Source organism: Mesoplodon mirus (assembly GCF_964341445.2).
Source record: "Mesoplodon mirus genome assembly, chromosome: 13".
In the NCBI taxonomy this organism is placed as follows: Eukaryota; Metazoa; Chordata; class Mammalia; order Artiodactyla; family Ziphiidae; genus Mesoplodon; species Mesoplodon mirus.
Window position 1 is genome coordinate 35,367,350 of NC_138989.1, and position 21,405 is coordinate 35,388,754.

The 21,405-nt window shown below is 41.9% G+C and overlaps 1 protein-coding gene across 1 annotated transcript in view; it reads left to right on the forward strand.

Moving 5' to 3' along the window:
* Positions 1-21,405, forward strand: part of MYOM1 (myomesin 1) — a 141,926-nt gene that overhangs the window by 85,148 nt on the left and 35,373 nt on the right. Inside the window, exons 20-22 of the mRNA XM_082640742.1 lie at positions 8,920-9,046; positions 12,709-12,893; positions 17,270-17,384. Of these exons, the coding sequence (XP_082496868.1) occupies positions 8,920-9,046; positions 12,709-12,893; positions 17,270-17,384 (427 nt within the window). The remainder of the gene's footprint in view (positions 1-8,919; positions 9,047-12,708; positions 12,894-17,269; positions 17,385-21,405) is intronic.

Here is a 21,405-nt window from a genome sequence, read left to right on the forward strand (position 1 = left end):
CATTTTGAAATCTTTCATAGCATGCCTAACAAGTTTTTTGCCCATTTTTCTAATGGGTTTTCTTATTGACTTATGAAGTTCTTTAAATATTTTGAGCATAAATCCTTGTTGGCTATGTAAGTTGCCTATATCGTCTCATTGGCTAGACTTTTCCTTTCCTTATGGTGAACTACACCTATTTTCTTGTCAATTTATTGTAGTCAGATTTACCAACATTTGCTTTGTCGTTAGCGATTTCTGTGCCTTTTTTTTTTTTTTTTTTAAGAAATGCCTTCTAGTTCAGGGATCCTGAAAGCCATAGCCCCAGCTGGGACCATGCTATATAGATTATATTCTAAAGGCTTTACAGTTTGCCACTTATATTTAAGTTATTAATTCACCTATAAATGTTGTGTATGGTGTGAAATAAGGGTCAAATTTTTTTCCCTTTTATGGATACCCAGCTTCATGATAAAATCAGGTGTAGACTGGATCATGGATACAGATTTTTCTTGGCTTAAATCATACAGTAGGTAAACTTTGTTAACTCAGCTGGTTCCATCAGTACCTCCATTTATTAAGCATTTTTAATGTTCAAAGGATTATTTATAGTTCATGGATTTTTTTTTGAATTTTATTTTATTTTCTTATACAGCAGATTCTTACTAGTCATCCATTTTATACACATCAGTGTATACATGTCAATCCCAATCTCCCAATTCATCCCCCCACCCCCCCACCACTGCTTTCCCCCCTTGGTGTCCATACGTTTGTTCTCTACATCTGTGTCTCAATTTCTGCCCTGCAACCTGCTTCATCTGTACCATTTTTCTAGGTTCCACATATATGCGTTAATATGTGATATTTGTTTTTCTCTTTCTGACTTACTTCACTCTGTATGACAGTCTCTAGATTCAGCCACGTCTCTACAAGTGACCCAGTTTCATTCCTTTGTATGGCTGAGCAATAGTCCATTGTATATATGTACCACATCTTCCTTATCCATTCGTCTGTCAATGGGCATTTAGGTTGCTTCTATGACCTGGCTATTGTAAATAGTGCTGCAATGAATATCGGGGTGCATGTGTCTTTTTGACTTATGGTTTTCTCTGGGTATTTGCCCAGTAGTGAGATTACTGGGTCATATGGTAATTCTATTTTTCATTTTTTAAGGAACCTCCATACTGTTCTCCATAGTGGCTGTATTAATTTACATTCCCACCAACAGTGCAAGAGGGTTCCCTTTTCTCCACACCCTCTCCAGCATTTGTTATTTGTAGATTTTCTGATGATGCCCATTCTAACTGGTGTGAGGTGATACCTCATTGTAGTTTTGATGTGCATTTCTCTCATAATTAGTGATGTTGAGCAACTTTTCATGTGCTTCTTGGCCATCTGTATGTCTTCTTTGGAGAAATGTCTATTTAGGTCTTCTGCCCATTTTTGGATTAGGTTGTTTGTTTTTTTAATATTGAGCTGCATGAGCTGTTTATATATTTTGGAGATTAATCCTTTGTCCGTTGATTCATTTGCAAATATTTTCTCCCATTCTGAGGGTTGTCTTTTTGTCTTGTTTGTAGTTTCCTTTGCTTTGCAAAAGCTTTTAAGTTTCATTAGGTCCCATTTGTTTATTTTTGTTTTTATTTCCATTACTCTAGGAGGCGGATCAAAAAAGCTCTTACTGTGATTTATGTCAAAGAATGTTCTTCCTATGTTTTCCTCTAAGAGTTTTATGGTGTCCGGTCTTACATTTAGGTCTTTAATCCATTTTGAGTTTATTTTTGTGTATGGTGTTAGGGAGTGTTCTAATTTCATTCTTTTAAATGTAGCTGTCCAGTTTTCCCAGCACCACTTATTGAAGAGACTGTCTCTTCTCCATTGTATACCCTTACCTCCTGTGTCATAGATTAGTTGACCATAGGTGCATGGGTTTATCTCTAGGCTTTTTATCCTGTTCCATTTATCTATATTTCTGTTTTTGTGCCAGTACCATATTGTCTTGATTACTGTAGCTTTGTAGTATAGTCTGAAGTCAGGGAGTCTGATTCCTTCCAGCCCTTTTTTTTTTCCCCTCAAGACTGCTTTGGCTATTCGGGGTCTTTTGTGTTTCCATACAAATTTTAAGATTTTTTGTTCTAGTTCTGTAAAAAATGCCATTGGTAATTTGATAGAGATTGCATTGAATCTGTAGACTGCTTTGGGTAGTATAGTCATTTTCACAATATTGATTCTTCCAATCCAAGAACATGGTGTATCTCTCCATCTGTTAGTATCATCTTTAATTTCTTTCAACAGTGTCTTATAATTTTCTGCATACAGGTCTTTTGTCTCCCTAGGTAGGTTTATTCCTAGGTATTTTATTCTTTTTGTTGCAGTGGTAAATGGGAGTGTATCCTTAATTTCTCTTTCAGATTTTTCATCATGAGTGTATAGGAATGCAAGAGATTCCTGTGCATTGATTTTGTATCCTGCAACTTTACCAAATTCATTGATTAGCTCTAGTAGTTTTCTGGTGACATCTTTATGATTCTCTATGTATAGTATCATGTCATCTGCAAACAATGACAGTTTTACTTCTTCTTTTCCAATTTGTATTGCTTTTATTTCTTTTTCTTCTCTGATTGCCATGGCTAGGACTTCCAAAACTGTGTTGAATAATAGTGGCGAGAGTGGACATCCTTGTCTTCTTCCTGATCTTAGAGGAAATGTTTTCAGGTTTGTACCACTGAGAATGATGTTTGCTGTGGGTTTGTCGTATATGGCCTTTATTATGTTCAGGTAGGTTCCCTCTATGCCCACTTTCTGGAGAGTTTTTATCATAAATTGGTGTTGAATTTTGTCAAAAGCTTTTTCTGCATCTATTGAGATGATCATATGGTTTTTATTCTTCAATTTGTTAATATGGTGTATCAGTATGTTGAAGAATCCTTGCATCCCTGGGATAAATCCCACTTGATCATAGTGTATGATCCTTTTAATGTGTTGTTGGATTCTTTTTGCTAGTATTTTGTTGAGGGTTTTTGCATATATATTCATCAGTGAATTTTCTGTAATTTTCGTTTTTTGTAGTATCTTTGTCTGGTTTTGGTATCAGGGTGATGGTGGCCTCATAGAATGAGTTTGGGAGTGTTCCTTCCTCTGCAATTTTTTGCAAGAGTGTGAGAAGGATGGGTGTTAGCTCTTCTCTAAATGTTTGATAGAATTCACCTGTGAAGCCATCTGGTCCTGGACTTTTGTTTGTTGGAAGATTTTTTTTTTTTTTTTTTTTTTTTTTTTTTGCTGTACGCGGGCCTCTCACTGCTGTGGCCTCTCCCGTTGCGGAGCACAGGCTCCGGACACACAGGCTCCGCGGCCATGGCTCGCGGGCCCAGCCGCTCCGCGGCATGTGGGATCTTCCGGGATCGGGGCACGAACCCGTGTCCCCTGCATCGGCAGGCGGACTCTCAACCACTGCGCCACCAGGGAAGCCCTGTTGGAAGATTTTTAATCACAGTTTCAATTTCATTACTTGTGATTGGTCTGTTCATATTTTCTATTTCTTCCTGGTTCAGTCTTGGAATGCTATACCTTTCTAAGAATTTGTCCTTTTCTTCCAGGTTGTCTATTTTATTGGCATAGAGTTGCTTGTAGTAGTCTCTTAGGATGCTTTGTATTTCTGAGGTGTCTGTTGTAACTTCTCCTTTTTCATTTCAAATTTTACTGGTTTGAGTCCTCTCCCTCTTTTTCTTGATACGTCTGGCTAATGGTTTATCAATTTTGTTTATGTTCTCAAAGAACCAGCTTTTAGTTTTATTGATCTTTGCTATTGTTTTCTTTGTTTCTGTTTCATTTATTTCTGCTGTGATCTTTATGATTTCTTTCCTTCTGCTAACTTTGGGTTTTGTTTGTTCTTCTTCCTCTAGTTCCTTTAGGTGTAAAGTTAGATTGTTTATTTGAGATTTTTGTTCTTTCTTGAGGTAGGCTTGTATAACTATAAACTTCCCTCTTAGAACTGCTTTTGCTGAATCCCATAGGTTTTGGATCGTCATGTTTTCATTATCATTTGTCTCTAGGTATTTTTTTATTTCCTCTTTGATTTCTTCAGTGATCTCTTGGTTATTTAGTAACGTACTGTTTAGCCTCCATGTGTCTGTGGGGTTTCTTTTGGGGTTTTTTTTGTTTTTTTGCGGTACGCGGGCCTCTCACTGTTGTGGCCTCTCCCATTGCAGAGCACAGGCTCTGGACGCGCAGGCTCAGTGGCCATGGCTCATGGGCCCAGCCACTCCATGGCATGTGGGATCTTCCCGGACCGGGGCATGAACCCGTGTCCCCTGCATTGGCAAGTGGACTCTCAACCACTGCGCCACCAGTGAAACCCTGTCTGTGTTTTCTAAGTTTTTTTCCCAGTAATTGAATTCTAATCTCATTGTGCTGTGGTCAGAAAAGATGCTTGACATGATTTCAATTTTCTTAAATTTACTGAGGCTTGATTTGTGACCCAAATGTGATCCATCCTGGAGAATGTTCCATGCGCACTTGAGAAGAAAGTATAATCTGCTGTTTTTGGATGGAGTGTCCTATAAATATCAATTAAATCGATCTGGTCTATTGTGTCATTTAAAGCTCGTGTTTCCTTATTAATTTTCATTTTGGATTATCTGTCCATTGGTGTAAGTGAGGTGTTAAAGTCCCCCACTATTATTGTGTTAGTGTCAATTTCCTCTTTTTTTTTTTTTTTTTTTGTGGTACGCGGACCTCTCACTGTTGTGGCCTCTCCTGTTTCAGAGCACAGGTTCCGGACGTGCAGGCTCAGCAGCCATGGCTCACAGGCCCAGCCGCTCCATGGATCTTCCCGGACTGGGTCACGAACCCGCGTCCCCTGCATTGGCAGGCAGATTCTTAACCACTGCGCCACCAAGGAAGCCCAATTTCCTCTTTTGTAGCTGTTAGCAGTTGCCTTATGTATTGAGGTGCTCCTGTGTTGGGTGCATATATATTTATAATTGTTATATCTTCTTCTTGAATTGATCCCTTGATCATTATGTAGTGTCCTTCCTTGTCTCTTGTAACATTCTTTATTTTAAAGTTTATTTTATTTGATATGAGCATTGCTACTCCAGCTTTCTTTTGATTTCCATTTTCATGGAATATCTTTTTCCATCCCCTCACTTTCAGTCTGAATGTATCCCTAGGTCTGAAGTGGGTCTCTTGTAGACAGCATATATATGGGTCTTGTTTTTGTATCCATTCAGCAAGCCTGTGTCTTTTGGTTGGAGCATTTAATCCATTCACGTTTAAGGTAATTATCAATATGTATGTTCCTATGACCATTTTCTTAATTGTTTTGGGTTTGTTTTTGCAGTTCCTTTTCTTCTCTTGTGTTTCCCACTTAGAGAGTTCCTTTAGCATTTGTTGTAGAGCTGGTTTGGTGGTGCTGAATTCTCTTAGCTTTTGCTTGTCTGTAAAGCTTTTGATTTCTCCATCAAATCTGAATGAGATCCTTGCCGGGTAGAGTAATCTTGGTTGTAGTTTCTTCCCTTTCATCACTTTAAGTATATCATGCCAGTCCTTTCTGACTTGTAGAGTTTCTGCTGAGAAATCAGCTGTTAACCTTATGGGAGTTCCCTTGTATGTTATTTGTTGTTTTTCCCTTGCTGCTTTCAATAATTTTTCTTTGTCTTTAATTTTTGCCAATTTGATTACTATGTGTCTTGGCATGTTTCTCCTTAGGTTTATCCTCTATGGGATTGTCTGCACTTCCCGGACTTGGTTGACTATTTCCTTTCCCATGTTAGGAAAGTTTTTGACTATAATCTCTTCAAATATTTTCTCGGGTCCTTTCTCTCTCTCTTCTCCTTCTGGGACCCCTATAATGCAAATGTTGTTGTGTTTAACGTTGTCCCAGAGGTCTCTTAGGCTGTCTTCATTTCTTTTCATTCTTTTTTCTTTATTCTGTTCTGCAGCAGTGAATTCCACCATTCTGTCTTCCAGGTCACTTATCCGTTCTTCTGCCTCAGTTATTCTGCTATTGATTCCTTCTAGTGTAGTTTTCATTTCAGTTATTATGTTGTTCATCTCTGTTTGTTTGTTCTTTAATTCTTCTAGGTCTTAAACATTGCTTGCATCTTCTCGATCTTTGCCTCTTTTCTTTTTCCAAGGTCCTGGATCATCTTCACTATCATTATTCTGAATTCTTTTCCTGGAAGATTGCCTATCTCCACTTCATTTAGTTGTTTTTCTGTGGTTTTATCTTGTTCCTTCCTTCTGGTACATAGCCCTCTCCCTTTTCATCTTGTCTGTCTTTCTGTGAATGTGGTTTTTGTTCCACAGGCTGCAGGATTGTAGTTCTTCTTGCTTCTGCTCTCTGCCCTCTGGTGGATGAGGCTATCTAAGAGGCTTGTGCAAGTTTCCTGATGGCCAGGACTGGTGGTGGGTAGAGCTGGCTGTTGCTTTGGTGGGCAAAGCTCAGTAAAACTTTAATCCACTTGTCTGCTGATGGGTGGGCCTGGGTTCCCTCCCTGTTGGTTGTTTGGCCTGAGGCGACCCAACACTGGAGCCTACCCAGGCTCTTTGGTGGGGCTAATGGCGGACTCTGGGAGGGCTCACGCCAAGGAGTACATCTCAGAACTTCTGCTGCCAGTGTCCTTGTCCTCACCGTGAGACACAGCCACCCCCCGCCTATGCAGGAGACCCTCCAACACTAGCAGGTAGGTCTGGTTCAGTCTCCTATGGGGTCACTGCTCCTTCCCCTGGGTCCCAATGCACACACTACTTTGTGTGTGCCCTCCACGAGTGGAGTCTCTGTTTCCCCAAGTCCTGTCGAAGTCCTGCAATCAAATCCCACATGCCTTCAAAGTCTGATTCTCTAGGAATTCCTCCTCCTGTTGCTGGACCCCCAGATAGGGAAGCCTGACGTTGGGCTCAGAACCTTCACTCCAGTGGGTGGACTTCTGTGGTATAAGTGTTCTCCAGTTTGTGAGTCACCCACCCAGCAGTTATGAGATTTGATTTTATTGTGATTGCACCCCTCCTACCTTCTCACTGTGGCTTCTCCTTTGTCTTTGGATGTGGGGTATCTTTTTTGGTGAGTTCCAGTGTCTTCCTGTCGATGATTGTTCATCAGTTAGTTGTGATTCTGGTGTTCTTGCAAGAGGGAGTGAGAGCATGTCCTTCTACTCATTGTCTCCTCTTTTAAAGCCTAGTTCATGGATTTTTTTCACATTAATACATTCCATCATTTCTATTTTGCAAATGTTTTCACATTTAGTATTTTACTACATATATTTACCCCAACAACAACCCAGTTCATACTGAGGGATATAGAAAATATGAGGTCACTCAGTAAAGAGCAGAAATATTACAAGAATTTGAGTATTTTGATTCCAAGATTAGAATTCATTTAATTTTCATCTGTACATGCAAACGTTTTCTATTGCTGTGTAACAAACTATGACAAACTGTCCCTGTTTGTGGTATCACGGTTTCCTTGAGTCAGGAGTCTAGGCACGGCTTAGCTGGGTCTTCTGCTCAAGGTCTCACAAGGCTGAAACCTAGGTTTCAGCTGGACTACATTCTCATCTGGAACTCGAGTTCCTCTTCTAAGCTCACTGTTGTTGGCAAAATTCGGTTCCTTGCAGCTGTAGGTCTGAGACCCTCAGCTCCTAGAGGCTGTCCTTCTCCAAATGTGAGTGGCTAAGCAGTTTGAAAAACAGTATTTGCTTCTTCAAGGCCATCAGGACAGTGTTTCTCTTCAGGCAGGTCCCAAACCCCATTTTAAGAGTTTCTATCTGATTAAGTCGGTCCTTTGGAAAAACTCACTCTCCCTCCTGTGTGTTTCTCCTTTGCTCTTATACTACTTCACACTCACAACACTTCTCAGACACCAGCTGGGTGTCCTACAATTTAACACAATTCTGACACTGTCTCCCTGAAGATAGACTCAGGTCCCACACGTAAAGGGTTCAGTCCCTCAAGAATAACCCAGCCCCCACTTCAGATGCCAGTTGAAAGTCCAGGATGTCACCTGTGCTTCTGACCAACAGACTATAAATCAGTTTCCCAAAACCTCCTCCTTGAGTTTGATTAATTCACTAGAGTGGTTCACAGAACTCAGAGAAACATTTTACTTACCAGATTATTCAGTTTATTATAAAAGGCATAAATCAGGAACAGCCAGATAGAAGAGATTGATAGGGCAAGATATGGGGAACAGGCATGGAGCTTCCATCCTCTCTCCAGACCACCACTGTCCCAGCACCTCCACGTGTTCACCAACCTGGAAGCTGTCTGAACCCTGCTCTTTTGGGGTTTTATGGAGGCTTCATTACGTGGACTTGCTTGATTAAATCATTGGTCATTGGTGATTGAACTCAATCTCCAGCCCATCTTCCCTCCCCAGAGGTCCAGAGGTCTGGGATGAGGCTGAAAGTTCCCACCCTTTAATCACATGATTGGTTCCCTTGGCAACCAGTCCCCATCCTTAGGTGCTTTCCCAAAGTCACCTCATTAACATAACAAAAGATACTTTATAACTCTCATCACTTAGGAAATTCCAAGTGTTTTAGGAGCTCTGTGCCAGGAATGGGGACAAAAACCAAATATATATGTCTTATTATAAATCACAATATCATAGTCAGATGCGCCTAGGATAATCTATCTTCCTTTTGATGAACTCAAAATCAACTGATTAGGAATCTTAATTACATCTGAAATATCCCTCTTTCTTTGCCATATGATATAATACAATCACAGGACTCATATTCCAATACCCCTGCCATGTTCTGTTGGCTAGAAGCAAGTCTCAGGTTTCACCCCAATGCAAGGGGAGATTACAAAAGGGTGTGACTCATTGGGGGGTCACCCTAGAGTATGTCCAACACAGGAGGTAAATAAATAAAATGTTGAACCGCTAGAAAAACAAACCTGAAATGTTCACTATCCATGATATTGTCCATGTTGCAGATTAGCAACTTGAAGGAGAACATGGTATATCAGTTCCAAGTGGCAGCCATGAACATCGCTGGCTTGGGAGCACCCTCGGCAGTAAGCGCAAGCTTCAAATGTGAAGAGTGGACCATTGCTGTTCCAGGTAAACCAGGAAGACCATGTCTCAGCACTGAGGCTCAGAGTTTCTTCCAATGGAACCTACAACCTGGAACTAAATTTAAGTGGTACATATACAGCTTCTAAGGGAGACAAATTCTCTCAGCCCCTTGTGTTTACGTTAAATATTTCTAAAGTACTATGAAACAATAGGTACCAATATAAAACTGAGTATAAATTTCTTATATTCCAAATAAATCCTAGAGTCCCCATAGCTCAGCCTCTGCATGGAGTAGGATGGACGGAAGCACACAGTTTGAATGCCACTTGTTTATTTAAAAGGAATTCTAATCTTTGCTTGTCTTCTTCAAGGCCATTAAAGGGCATCCAATTCACATCCCCCAGCAAAATTTCTCAAAAATGTCTTCTGGCATTCCCGAGTTGTGCATTCTCCCAGTGCTCTAGAGCATTTCATTTATCAGCCTCCCTCCCCCATCTCCTCAGCCCCAGCCTCTGTGGCCTCCTTCCTGTGGTCTCCTCCTTCCTTGCTCCCAGCTCTTCACTGTACATACAGGGGACCTAACATGCCTGCCTAGGGCTTAAGTCCTGGCCTCCTGCCTCTTATATCTGTCCACTTACCTCTCCAGTCCTTTCTCCCTATGTCAACTTTTTTCCAACTCTGCATCACAGTAAATATCCTGGAACCGGACTGGAAATGCTCTCCTTTGGAGGTTGTCATAGAGGGTGGTTGACGGAGCAGGGATGAAAGTGGGGAGAAACCAGAAACATTTACCTATGCTTTTAACTCTTACACAGCTACAACAGTGAACAAATGTAAAGACTGAATACTAACAAATTTACTAAGTCATTAAGAGTCAGACTAGCAATGTAGTCAGTGGATGGGTTTTTTTTCTTGTTTTGCTTTTAATTTTTTTAATTTTTTTTTTTTTTTTTTTGCGGTACGCGGGCCTCTCACTGTTGTGGCCTCTCCCATTGCGGAGCACAGGCTCTGGACACGCAGGCTCAGCGGCCATGGCTCACGGGCCCAGCCGTTCCACGGCATGTGGGATCTTCCCGGACCAGGGCACGAACCCGTGTCCCCTGCATCGGCAGGCGGACTCTCAACCACTGCGCCACCGGGGAAGCCCCATTTTTTTAAATTTTTGACCTCACAACACGGCATGGGGGGCTTTAATTCCCCGACCAGAGATTGAACCTGTGCCCCCTGCATTGGAAGGCGGAGTCTTAACCACTGGACTGCCAGGGAAGTCCCTAGTGGATGGTTTTATTGTGCTTCCAATGGCACTAACTTCAAACACCTAAATACTTTAGTGCCACAGAATGACTAAATTCTCCCCCTTGGGTTGGATATTTAGCTTGTATAACAACTGCTACGGCACTGGCTCCAACCACGTTAGAACACCAGGCCACACTGGGCACACTGGGTGGATCCAGCCATGCCCCCAGTGCCACCCACTTCCTCTATTTGAAACCTTAGTGCCTTTGGAGAACCATCTTTTTTGCCTTCACTTAGTGAGCGTCCATCTGCATCACATCTCTATCAGGTGTGAATAAAAAGATTACAAGAGAAACTCAAGAGAAGTTCAAGAGTTCACTCACCTTCAGTTAATACAAGAGGCAAACACATTGCTTTCCTTTCGCCTTCTTGAAGCCAGCAATATTTCTTAAGTTCTTTCTGCCACCTACACAAAAGTGGGTCTGTTTTTAAATTCTTGCAGTTCCTGAATAAAGTTAAAATGTGAATGACCACAGACCAAGAAATTCTGAGCAGACCTGTGGGAAATGGTTTAATAGACAAAGATATAGTTAGCAAAATAGGTTGCAGGGTGAGTGCTCCCACCTCAGAGGAGAAGTGAACGGGGCAGTCCTCCACCCCCACGGCCTCTCTTTTCCCAGCTTCACCCTTGACTCACTGAGAAGTGTTGGGCAAGCCATGAATCAAGAAAGCTTAATGATAGGTGAGAGCATTTAGGACATTTTGTCGGATGAAGAAACAGACTCAGGTTAAATGATACCCAGGAGGTCACACAGGTAATAAGTGGCAGTTAGGGTTGGAAACTAGGTCTGCTCATTCCAAGACACGAGGGGGTAGGAAGCAGCAGCACAGTGGTCCTTCCCTGGAAGAAAGGGCTGGTGCTGCCTGTTTGGATGCCTCTCTGGCTTCTAAGGATGACACAGGACAATGGTCATAAAAGCCCTTTGCAAAACAGAGCACTGCACACCAGGGTAAGGTATGGGTGTTATTTAAACCTATTTCCACAGAAGGCATCACCAGGACACAAGGATGACTCATTGCCAGTGACCGTTAAGCTGAGGTAAAGGGCCCAAAAAACACCGAGTGATCAGTTGCAAAATGCCAAAGCATAGCACGATGGAGTCTGCGCTTGTAGTTGGCTCTCAGGCCACTGTGAGCCAGTTCAGGTGCTTTTGATTGGTTGGTTAGAAACCAGTTGTTATTAAAAAAAAAAAAAAAAAAGGAGGAAAGAGAAAAGAAAATAAAGGGACTTCCCTAGTGGCACAGTGGTTATGAATCCACCTGCCAATGCAGGAGACACGGGTTCAAGCCCTGGTCCGGGAAGATGCCATGTGCCACAGAGCAACTAAGCCTGTGTGCCTACTGACTGAGCCTGCGCTCTAGAGCCTGCAAGCCACAACTACTGCAGCCCACATGCCTAGAGCCTGTGCTCCGTAACAAAGAGAAGCCACCGCAATGAGAAGCCTTAACACCACAACAAAGAGTAGCCCCTGCTCGCCGCAACTAGAGAAAGCCCGCGCACAGCAACGAAGACCCAATGCAGCCAATAAATAAATAATTTTAAATAAATAAAGTGCAAATCTGACTATATACTTAAAAAAAAAAGAAAGAAAATAAATAACTATATCACCTTCATAGCAGCTGGTAGTCATGCAAAGATGCAGGCCATCAGTGAGTAGATGGGACTCGCCCAAGAGTGCAAAGAGACACACAGGAAGTATTTGGCTTCCTTCCTGAACAGGTTGATCAAGTTCCTTGGCATCTCTGAGCTTTCTGTTCATTGTCTTAGGGATGGGTGAGATAAAAGAATGTAAAGTACCTGATAGGGTTTAGCATAGATTCAGGGCCCATGGGATTGATTGTATTTGTTTTGGTGAAAGTTCTTTGTAACCACAATTGTAGTTTGTTTTTACCCCTATGTGGGATATATGCTTTACGGGAAAGATATTCCTCCAGTGAGGGAGGGATATATGTTTTGCAATATATATTTTTTTCTATTTTCATAAGCCATCAAAGAAAGTTTCTTTCTTCGTCATAATTGAGATTGGGGGGTATTTTCAGATTGTCATCCAAAAATAATCTGAAACTGAATCTGCAACCAAATTAAACTGCTCTGATAAAAGGTGAGGAACACAGGCCTGAGGACAGCCTGAGGGCAAGGCTTCATCCAGCTGCCGGAGGGCACCTTGAACTGGCCTTAACCATTTGCTGCCCGTAAAGGGTCTTAATAGGCTGATACAGAGCTGTTGAGGAAACCTGATATGGAATGAGCACAGAATACCTGTTTCCATGGGAGTAGTAGATTTTACAAAAGAAGAACATCAGCATCAGCTTCAGCTTTAAGACTTTAAATGTGGTTCTAGGTTTACACACATTGGAGTTTTCTTATCTCCATTATGATTGTTACGCATCAGTCTCTCTTTCCCTCTCAGGACCACCGCACAGTCTCAAGTACAGTGAAGTCAGGAAAACCTCCCTGGTTCTGCAGTGGAAGCCTCCGATCCACTCGGGACGGACTCCGGTCACTGGCTACTTTATGGACATGAAGGAGGCCAGTGCCAAAGAGGACCAGTGGCGAGGACTCAATGAGGCGGCTCTGAAAAACACATACCTGAAGGTAAGAGGATGCTCACAGTTTGAAAAATCTTTTTTTTTTTTTTTTTTTAAAGAAAAAGGGTTCTTCTAATGAGGTTAACTTTAAAGTCAGTGAGATAAAGCAGAGCATCTCAGCACTGGTCTGTGTCATGTGTTGGGATCCTGGTAGGACTCCATTTGGCAGTGGGTGAGGTTTTGGGGATGTTTCTGATGCTTAAAACAATTTTCTTGTAATTTGATCCAAATCCCTTTGCTTGGCTTTAGAAAATATCCCTCCTCCCTCTTCTGTCCCTCCTCCACTTACCCACCTCACATTTTTGTTACTCACAGTCTTAAGATGTTACCATCTCCAAAAGGTGACCTTCTCATTCCTACCTCGAATTTTTTTGAGGGTGTTTTTTGATTTGAGGGTGTTATTTTCATAGAGTTCACGCCTGTAAGCCTTTAACTGCTGATCCTTTTGAGTCGTGGTCGGCCTTACCTCCCCTGCCCCCTCACCCCTGTGTTCACATGAGCTCTCAGGGGCCAGAGGAATGAGCTGCCTCAACCCTTGACCTTGTCCTCACCCTTCTCCATGTCACTGCCTTCCAGGTTCCTCTAGAGTGTTCCAACTGAACCAGTTTCTAACTCTATATGCCAGAGACTGTTCTGCTCTAGCCACTGACTCTCTCACTAGTACCAAATAGAAATCTCAAAAGAATGTTTCCCCCTATTGTCAGCAGTGGCATCTGGAGACCCTGAATCTACAACAAGGCCTCAGAAACTGTGGGGAATATGACTCCAGTTCTTGTTACGTACAATGAAGTGTGACTGTATGACCACAGTCAAACAGGAAGCTTCACAATGCATTCAGTGTGCAGCCTTATCTGTTGGCAGAATATGGCCCCACAGGGCGTGGGCCTTGGAGGATTTTCAGAGTATACCTGGTTTAAGAGATTTCTCTTGTCAACCTGCCACTAAAGTCCATACCATTTGTCAGCCACTCTCTGGAGTTAGGGCAGCCACTCTCTGGGGTCCCTATAAAAAGATGTAAATGTACCCTCCAGGAGAGATGACCCTTAAACCATTACATCCAACATGCCATTAACTCAGCTTCCCACATGCCAGTAAACTCTCCAGCCCCTTACAAAACCATGAGGAGATAAGGAAGGTCACATTTCGTGGGGAAGAGAAAAGGTCAAGGAAGGTCTGGAGCCTAGGATGCTGTTTGGCTGTCCAGAGAAGTCAGGAGGCCTCTAGATACAAAGACATCCACAAAGGCCAGCGTAAAACAAAGGTCGGACACATCCTGGATGATGGTGGTGTGTTCTTATGGCCAGCATGACTTCCAAATCCTCCATCTTCCATAGCACAGGATCCCAGGAGCCCGACTCACAGGAAACCAAGTGAGAGTGAGAAGCCAAGCAAAGGGGACCAAGAGCCCAGGAAAAATGAGTAGGAAGAGAAAATAATGGAGTTTAAACACATCAAAGAATGGTTAATATCGCTCATTTTTTTAAAAAAGAAGAAGAAAGGCAAATTTAAGGGAAAGAGAGAGACTGAGGTTGAGTGCCCCTCACAAACTGGGAGACGAACTTTCTGTAAGGAAATGACTTTAGAGTTTGGCCACAATTTTTAAAGCAAAAATAGAATTACTGATTTTTCTGATTATAAAACAGATGCATGCTTATGATGACAAATTCAAGCAGTAAAGGCATAAAGAAGAAAAGTAGAGATGTCCTATAGTCCCCATACCCATTTTGATGTGGAGTCACTTTTCCAGGTGTTTCGTATTCAGAAAAGTTTGCCCTGAAATGGAGAAAAAATGTGCATGTTAAAAAGTTTAATCTGTCAAATTTAAGTGAGGAAAGGACATATAGCTCCAGGAACAGGAGATTTTAGCACCATGGCACTGGAACATAATGGCCTAACCGGTTTCTGCCAGAAGCACCCCCATTCACGTTAGCACTGAGTGTCTAGGGGCTCCTAGAGAGAGTGTAAGATGCATTACTATCCACCAAAAGGTTTAACCAACAGAGCTCATGCTTCCTTCTTGACTGGTAATTACAATCTGCTGAGACAATGTGGTGAGAGGGACTGAATAATTGGAGGGGGTGGGGGATATAGATAATGCATCTCTAGTGCTTTAAGCCAGCAGTCATTGCCCCTGCGGTGATAGAAGAGTGGAGGGGTGTGCCTGTCACCTCAGTGACTAGACACTAGGATGTGGATTCACTTCCTGTGCTGTGTTGGCAGAAATCTGACTCACAGCCACATATTACCTAAATGGCAGGTGCAGATGTGGCAGGTACCTGGCAACTGGTCTATTTTTATCACAACAAGGAAATGTTTCTGCTCCTTTCTGTAGATCCACAGTTGCCTGGCATTATTTCTAAGTATAGAATTTAAATACATCAAACTCTTTTTTTTTATTAGTTTCTGCTTTATAACAAAGTGAATCAGTCATACATATACATCTGTTCCCATATCCCTTCCCTCTTGCGTCTCCCTCCCTCCCACCCTCCCTATCCCACCCCTCCAGGCGGTCACAAAGCACCGAGCTGATCTCCCTGTGCTATGCGGCTGCTTCCCACTATCTATCTACCTTACGTTAAATACATCAAACTCTTATGCATTTAGCCTGTGCCTAATTTCATTTATGGATTAAAATTCATTTCAAAAATCCATTAGCTCCAGTGAAAGTTATCACTATATAAGTAGTGACATTCTGTTACCATAAACACAGTACAATTAAATAATTAGATTAAAACCCCAACAATTTAATACAAAGCTCATCTAAATACATGGTCACAAACACTTCGCTTAGTTGAATAAGTATATTCTAGCTTTGTTTGATTTAAATCCCATTTTGGCTGTTAATCTCCATCACAACACTATGGGAAAAAATTGTGCCCTTTGTGTGTAGTAAACTTCTTAAAATACAATATAGCTTTTAAAAGTCACATGTTCTAAAAAGGAAAAGATCATTTTTGTAAAATATTGACAGTATTTGTAATACTAATGAGACTGTGTTGAACCCAAAGAAAGTCACAAAAAATTATGAAGTGGGACTGTTGTATAAAAACATATTATATATGTTTTTTACTTCTCTTATGCTCTTGTAACTCTAGCTTGGTGGCACACATATAATATAGGTCCTCAGCAAACATCTTCTTGATAATTAAAAATGTGAGGATTTGGGGCTTCCCTGGTGGCACAGTGGTTGAGAGTCCGCCTGCTGATGCAGGGGACATGGGTTCATGCCCCGGTCTGGGAAGATCCCACAAGCCGCGGAGCGGCTGGGCCCACAAGCCATGGCCACTGAGCCTGCGCGTCCGGAGCCTGTGCTCTGCAATGGGAGAGGCCACAACAGTGAGAGGCCCGTGTACCGCAAAAAAAAAAAAAAAAAGTGAGGATTTGGAATTTGAATATATTTGACTATTCACAAATTACTAAAACTCACAATCATGTTAATTGCTTGTCTGTTTTTTTTTTAAAGATTTTATCATTTTTAAAAAATTTATTTATTTATGTGTTTATTTTTGGGTTGGGTCTTCATTGCTGCACGTGGGCTTTCTCTAGTTGCAGCGAGTGGGGGCTACTCTTCATTGCAGTGCGCAGGCTTCTCATTGTGGTGGCTTCTCTTGTTGCAGAGCACGGGCTCTAGGCAAATGGGCTTCAGTAGTTGTGGCATGCAGGCTCAGTAGTTGTGGCTTGTGGGCTCCAGAGTGCAGGCTCAGTAGTTGTGGAGCACGGGCTCAGTTGCTCCGCAGCATGTGGGATCCTCCCAGACCAGGGCTCAAACCCGTGCCCCCTGCATTGGCGGGCGGATTCCCAACCACTGTGCCACCAGGGAAGTCCCTGCTTGTCTGTTTAGTGAGAAATAGCTGTATTACATTTATAGGGACAATTTTTGTTTGTTTTTGTTCTAGTGCTTTAACATGCTTTTAAACAAATAGAAAGTGATCCATGATCTGTGATCCGTGCTTGTAATTCCCCTCTCTTATCAGAAATTTTATCTGAAATTATTCATGGAATGTCTCAAAAGGACCAGGAAAAAAAGGGCAGCATATAAGCTCTTCTGAGCACTTTGTAATTTGTCTTTTGACCAAAGAATAAGGTGGCTAACTCCTTTAAAGCATACCTGTATCAGTCTTCTGTTTCTGATGCTGGTGGCCATTAAATTATCTAAAAAAGAAACAGCATCTGAGTTTCAAGGGATCTTGGAAATGTCTACTTACACATGGTACAGAGAGAAGAAAGCCTTAGCTGAAGCCACACACAGTCTTTGACAGAATGAAGTTCAGAACCCAAGTCCTGTGCCCTTTGTGCTGTATGATTGTATTGCCACCACAGAGGAAGGACACTTCTGTTCAAATGACACAAAGCACCCATCACTTCTATACCTGCTTCTTCCAGGTGCAAGGCCTCAAAGAGGGTGTCAGCTATGTGTTCCGAGTCCGAGCCATAAACCAGGCAGGTGTCGGGAAGCCATCTGACCTTGCTGGGCCTGTTGTGGCAGAAACCCGTCCAGGTGGGCTTTTACTTTTTCGTTAATCTCATCTGTGTAAGATACCAAAGGTAACATTCAACCTTACTTCTATGCTTTTCCTCATTTTCAAAATCATCACTGTATGCTAGCCAAATGATTGATAAGTATGACCGTAGGACATGACAATCATTTACCCCATCACAGGACCTTAGGGCAGGGGTGAGTCAGGTTTGAAGTGGTCCAGGGCTACTCTGGTTCATACTTAAAAACAGGGAAGTTCTTGATCAAATTATGCTTCCTGCACCAACTGTTTAAAACATACATTCCTGGGACGTTATTCCTATTATACTATGGCCATTAATTCCCACAAGAATATTTTCCCATCACAGAGGAAGCTGGAACAGCCCAGGTAGCAAGCATGATCCTTAAACAAAAGTAGGATTTATATAATTGTAGCTACTAAATTAAACCAGGGGACAGAAAACTTTTTCTGTGAAGGGCCAGATAGTAAATATTTTCAACTCTATGGTTATACGGTCCCTGTAATAATCCTCAACTCTGCTGTGGCACAAAAGCAGCCACAGACAATACATAAATTAGTGAGCATGGCTATGTGCCAATAAAACTTTATTGTGCTTGATATATGCATTATGTAATATGATACATTACATGCATTATGAAATTTGAATTATAACTAGTTTCAGGTCTTGAAATATTAATCCTCTTTTTATTTTTAAAAGCTGTTTAAAAATGTAAAAACCATTCTTAGCTTGCAGGCCATACAAAAAAAGGCAATGGGCCAGATTTAGCCCACAAGCCATAGTTTGCTGACCCCTGGATTAAACTAACAGCAGTCCTAATTGAATGATCTATAGAGTTGAGGCAGCCTCACTTCCCAGTTTCAAGATGCCATGATTGGACTAGGAAAGACAGTCTTTCCCTTTGTTATGTGAACAAAGTTTACAGTGTTCACTGTGCAAGTAGTTTCAGATCATTATATAATACTTATTTTGTCATTTAATCTCCTTTTCAAAGTTATAAATTTCAGTTCATTAAAGTTACATGAAAGAAATCACTGGAAATGAAAGAGGATTAAAAAAAGTATTAATCAGTTATTTTAAGTTTTTATTCATTCTAGTCCAAGCACTCTCACTTTAATCCATTCCTATTTTCAGACTGAAATAAAGAGCAGATATATAATGTAATATTTGTTTTTATGATGAGAAAAGAATGTAAACACAGAAAACTCTGCTCTCACTTCATGCTGCTTGAAAAGAATATCTAATGTATCCTTTGAGGAAGTACCTGCCCCTTTCATCCTATTATTTCATGAACTGCTTTCATCTGCTCCTGTAACTACCCTCTAGCACCAGGTACGACAGAAGTGACCTTCTTGTACCAAAGTGTGGTAGGTGTGTCTGGACAGAGTGCCATACCTCATATAAGTACTCTTTGCAAAACTTCATGAGAAAATAGAAGAATGCTAGGGACCCAAATGCCAGGTAAAAGGTGACACACGAATACATGAGGACACACATTCCTATAGAAATCAGACCCTTCAGGTGCCAACTGTGCAGATATATAGGGTGCCAATAGACATGCAGAAGAGCCCAACTATGAGGCTGCCCTTGTAAGAACATTTAGATTATTACACAAATAAACTATCTAGTCACTGATAGGTTAAAAGCACCCTTTAAGCAGTGGAACCCAAACCTGATTGACTAAAGAAAGCTTAAATTGATTTCCTGTTTTCTCATCAATAACCCTTGGAATGGCAGGTGGCCAGTCAGGACATTAGTAAAGCCACCACGGTGGAAACTTTACCATCAGAAAGGAGTCTGCTGGTGAGCTCCTGGGGGAGAGTTTTGTTTCACTGGTTTGTTCACTGGAACAAGGCACCCAAAGTCATTCTGTGGCCATTCCATTCCCAGAATATAACTACAAACAGCAGCTGCAGACTAAACAGCAACAGATTAACCCGCTCAGGAACCACTGGCTCAAGCCTAGGAAAAAATCCTGGGAGGCACAGAGTCAAGATGCTTGACCTGAAGCATTGCCATGAAGGACCCCAAACCCAGGACACTGGGGCAGGTTCCATATGCAACAGACACATTCATTCCTGCACTATGTGTTTCCTGAACACCTACTTCATGCCAGGTGCTGTGTGGGCACCACGAGTAGAGTAATGTGACATTGTCACCGCCCACTGAGCTTATGAGCTAGTGGAAAAACAGTTTACAGCACGGCATGATGAGAGCTTAGAAGTTCACAAAATATTTCGCATAGATGAATAGGCTATAAACAGGTGTTAAGGCTTTAAAAATCCCTGTAAAAACTTGTATGTAGCCTAAGGTTGTCTGAATTTATTAACTTTATTAAATACCAATATATTACTTTTAACCATGTATTTATTTTATGCTAAAATGTTTGGGGCCGGGGTTGGGGGGGGTGGGATCTGTTATCAGTTTCAAGGTTTGGAACGTGAAACTTGGATTGCTATTTCAGAAGAACCGCTCCTTTTGGAACACATTACTAAAATTTCAGATAGAGAATAAAGCTTATCATGTAACAGCAAACCTTAAATACACCTAACAAGATACCTCGAGTGCAATTTGAATTCCAGTTAAAAGTTAACCCAGTCCACTGGGGTTGGTAGGGTGACTGGTTTCCCTTTGAAGTTGACGAAAATGCCAGCAGATGTAGCTCAGCCACTACTGCAAAGTCTGATCGTGCTGGTAATGAGGATCAAAACGGACTAAGTGTGCCGTGCCTTACCGAAAAATCTAGTAGCTAAACAAGCCTGTAAGAAGAATAAGCTGGAAAATATTTAGAGTAGATTTGTTGGTACATGAGAGGCACTTCTAGTCTTGATATTTGATATTTTTCAAACAGTATCTATGTTGATTGTATCAGGTCTGGGCTGTAGGTGGAGACAAAGTGAACCAGATCAGACGGGAGGCAAGAGAGAGACCTGCCAAGGTGTGGCAGGTGATCTGGAGGGCAACAAGTAACTGGCAGAACAGGCTGCAGGTGTTCTTACCTGAGACCCAGCAGCAGGCAGGAGAACTGAGGTGAGGGGCAGGAGAACCCAGACCCAGGCAGAGTTCCGAGCAGGAACTGAGTTATTGGAAGTTAGGACTTCTCACCGAGAGCAAGGCAGGTTAGAAGAAAGGGGCTCCAGAAGGAATAATGAGCTGGGATTGAGTTGACAACCTACTAACCAATCCCAGTTTCTGAAAATTGATCGGTTATAGAACCTGGTAGGGCTGAGAATGCTCAGTGGCCTTGAGGTGGAGCTTTGAAGGATTCTGAAGCAGGAAGACAGACTGACTATTAAAGATTAGCTCAACTGGCTAATTTAGAAAACTTCACTTATATTTGCTCACTATCTGCTCTCTTTCACCCATTAGCAAAGTAGTTTTCAACCTTGACAGTACATTGCATTAGAATCATGCCAGGAACTTTTTGAAAATTCTGACTCCATTCTAGACTACTCCAGACCAATTAAATCAGAGTCTCCAGGGCTGAGCCCGGGCATAGGTTCATTTTAGTTTGTTTGTTTAACTCCTTGGGTAATTCAAGTATGAAATTCAAGGTTTATGAACTGTGCATTAGATTGTGGGCTCCTTCAAAATAGGAACTTTGTTTTCTCTCTATATGTCGATAGCCTAGTACCTGGTGTATAGATGAAAAAAATAATGAATGGCTACCATGTTTTGGCAAGAGAGTGTGACTCTGTTTTGCAGCCACAGCGTGTAAACCTAACCCTAGTATCTCGTAATGAACGCCCTGGTTGTGAAGGGTGAGTTGGGAGAGGCCCAGTGGAGGCCCTGATGTAACACCAGGACCGCTGGTGGGTCAGCCAGCGGTCCTGTCTTCCACATAGGGGACCTCAGCGTTACACGCAGCCGATTACATTTGTTCACTTCTGTCTGCTTCTGTTCTGTCCCACTCTCCAGTGTTTTTAAACACCACACACACACACACACACACACACACACACACACACACTCATGCACACCATGGAGAAGGACAAAGAATAAAACTTATAAAAGTGACCTAT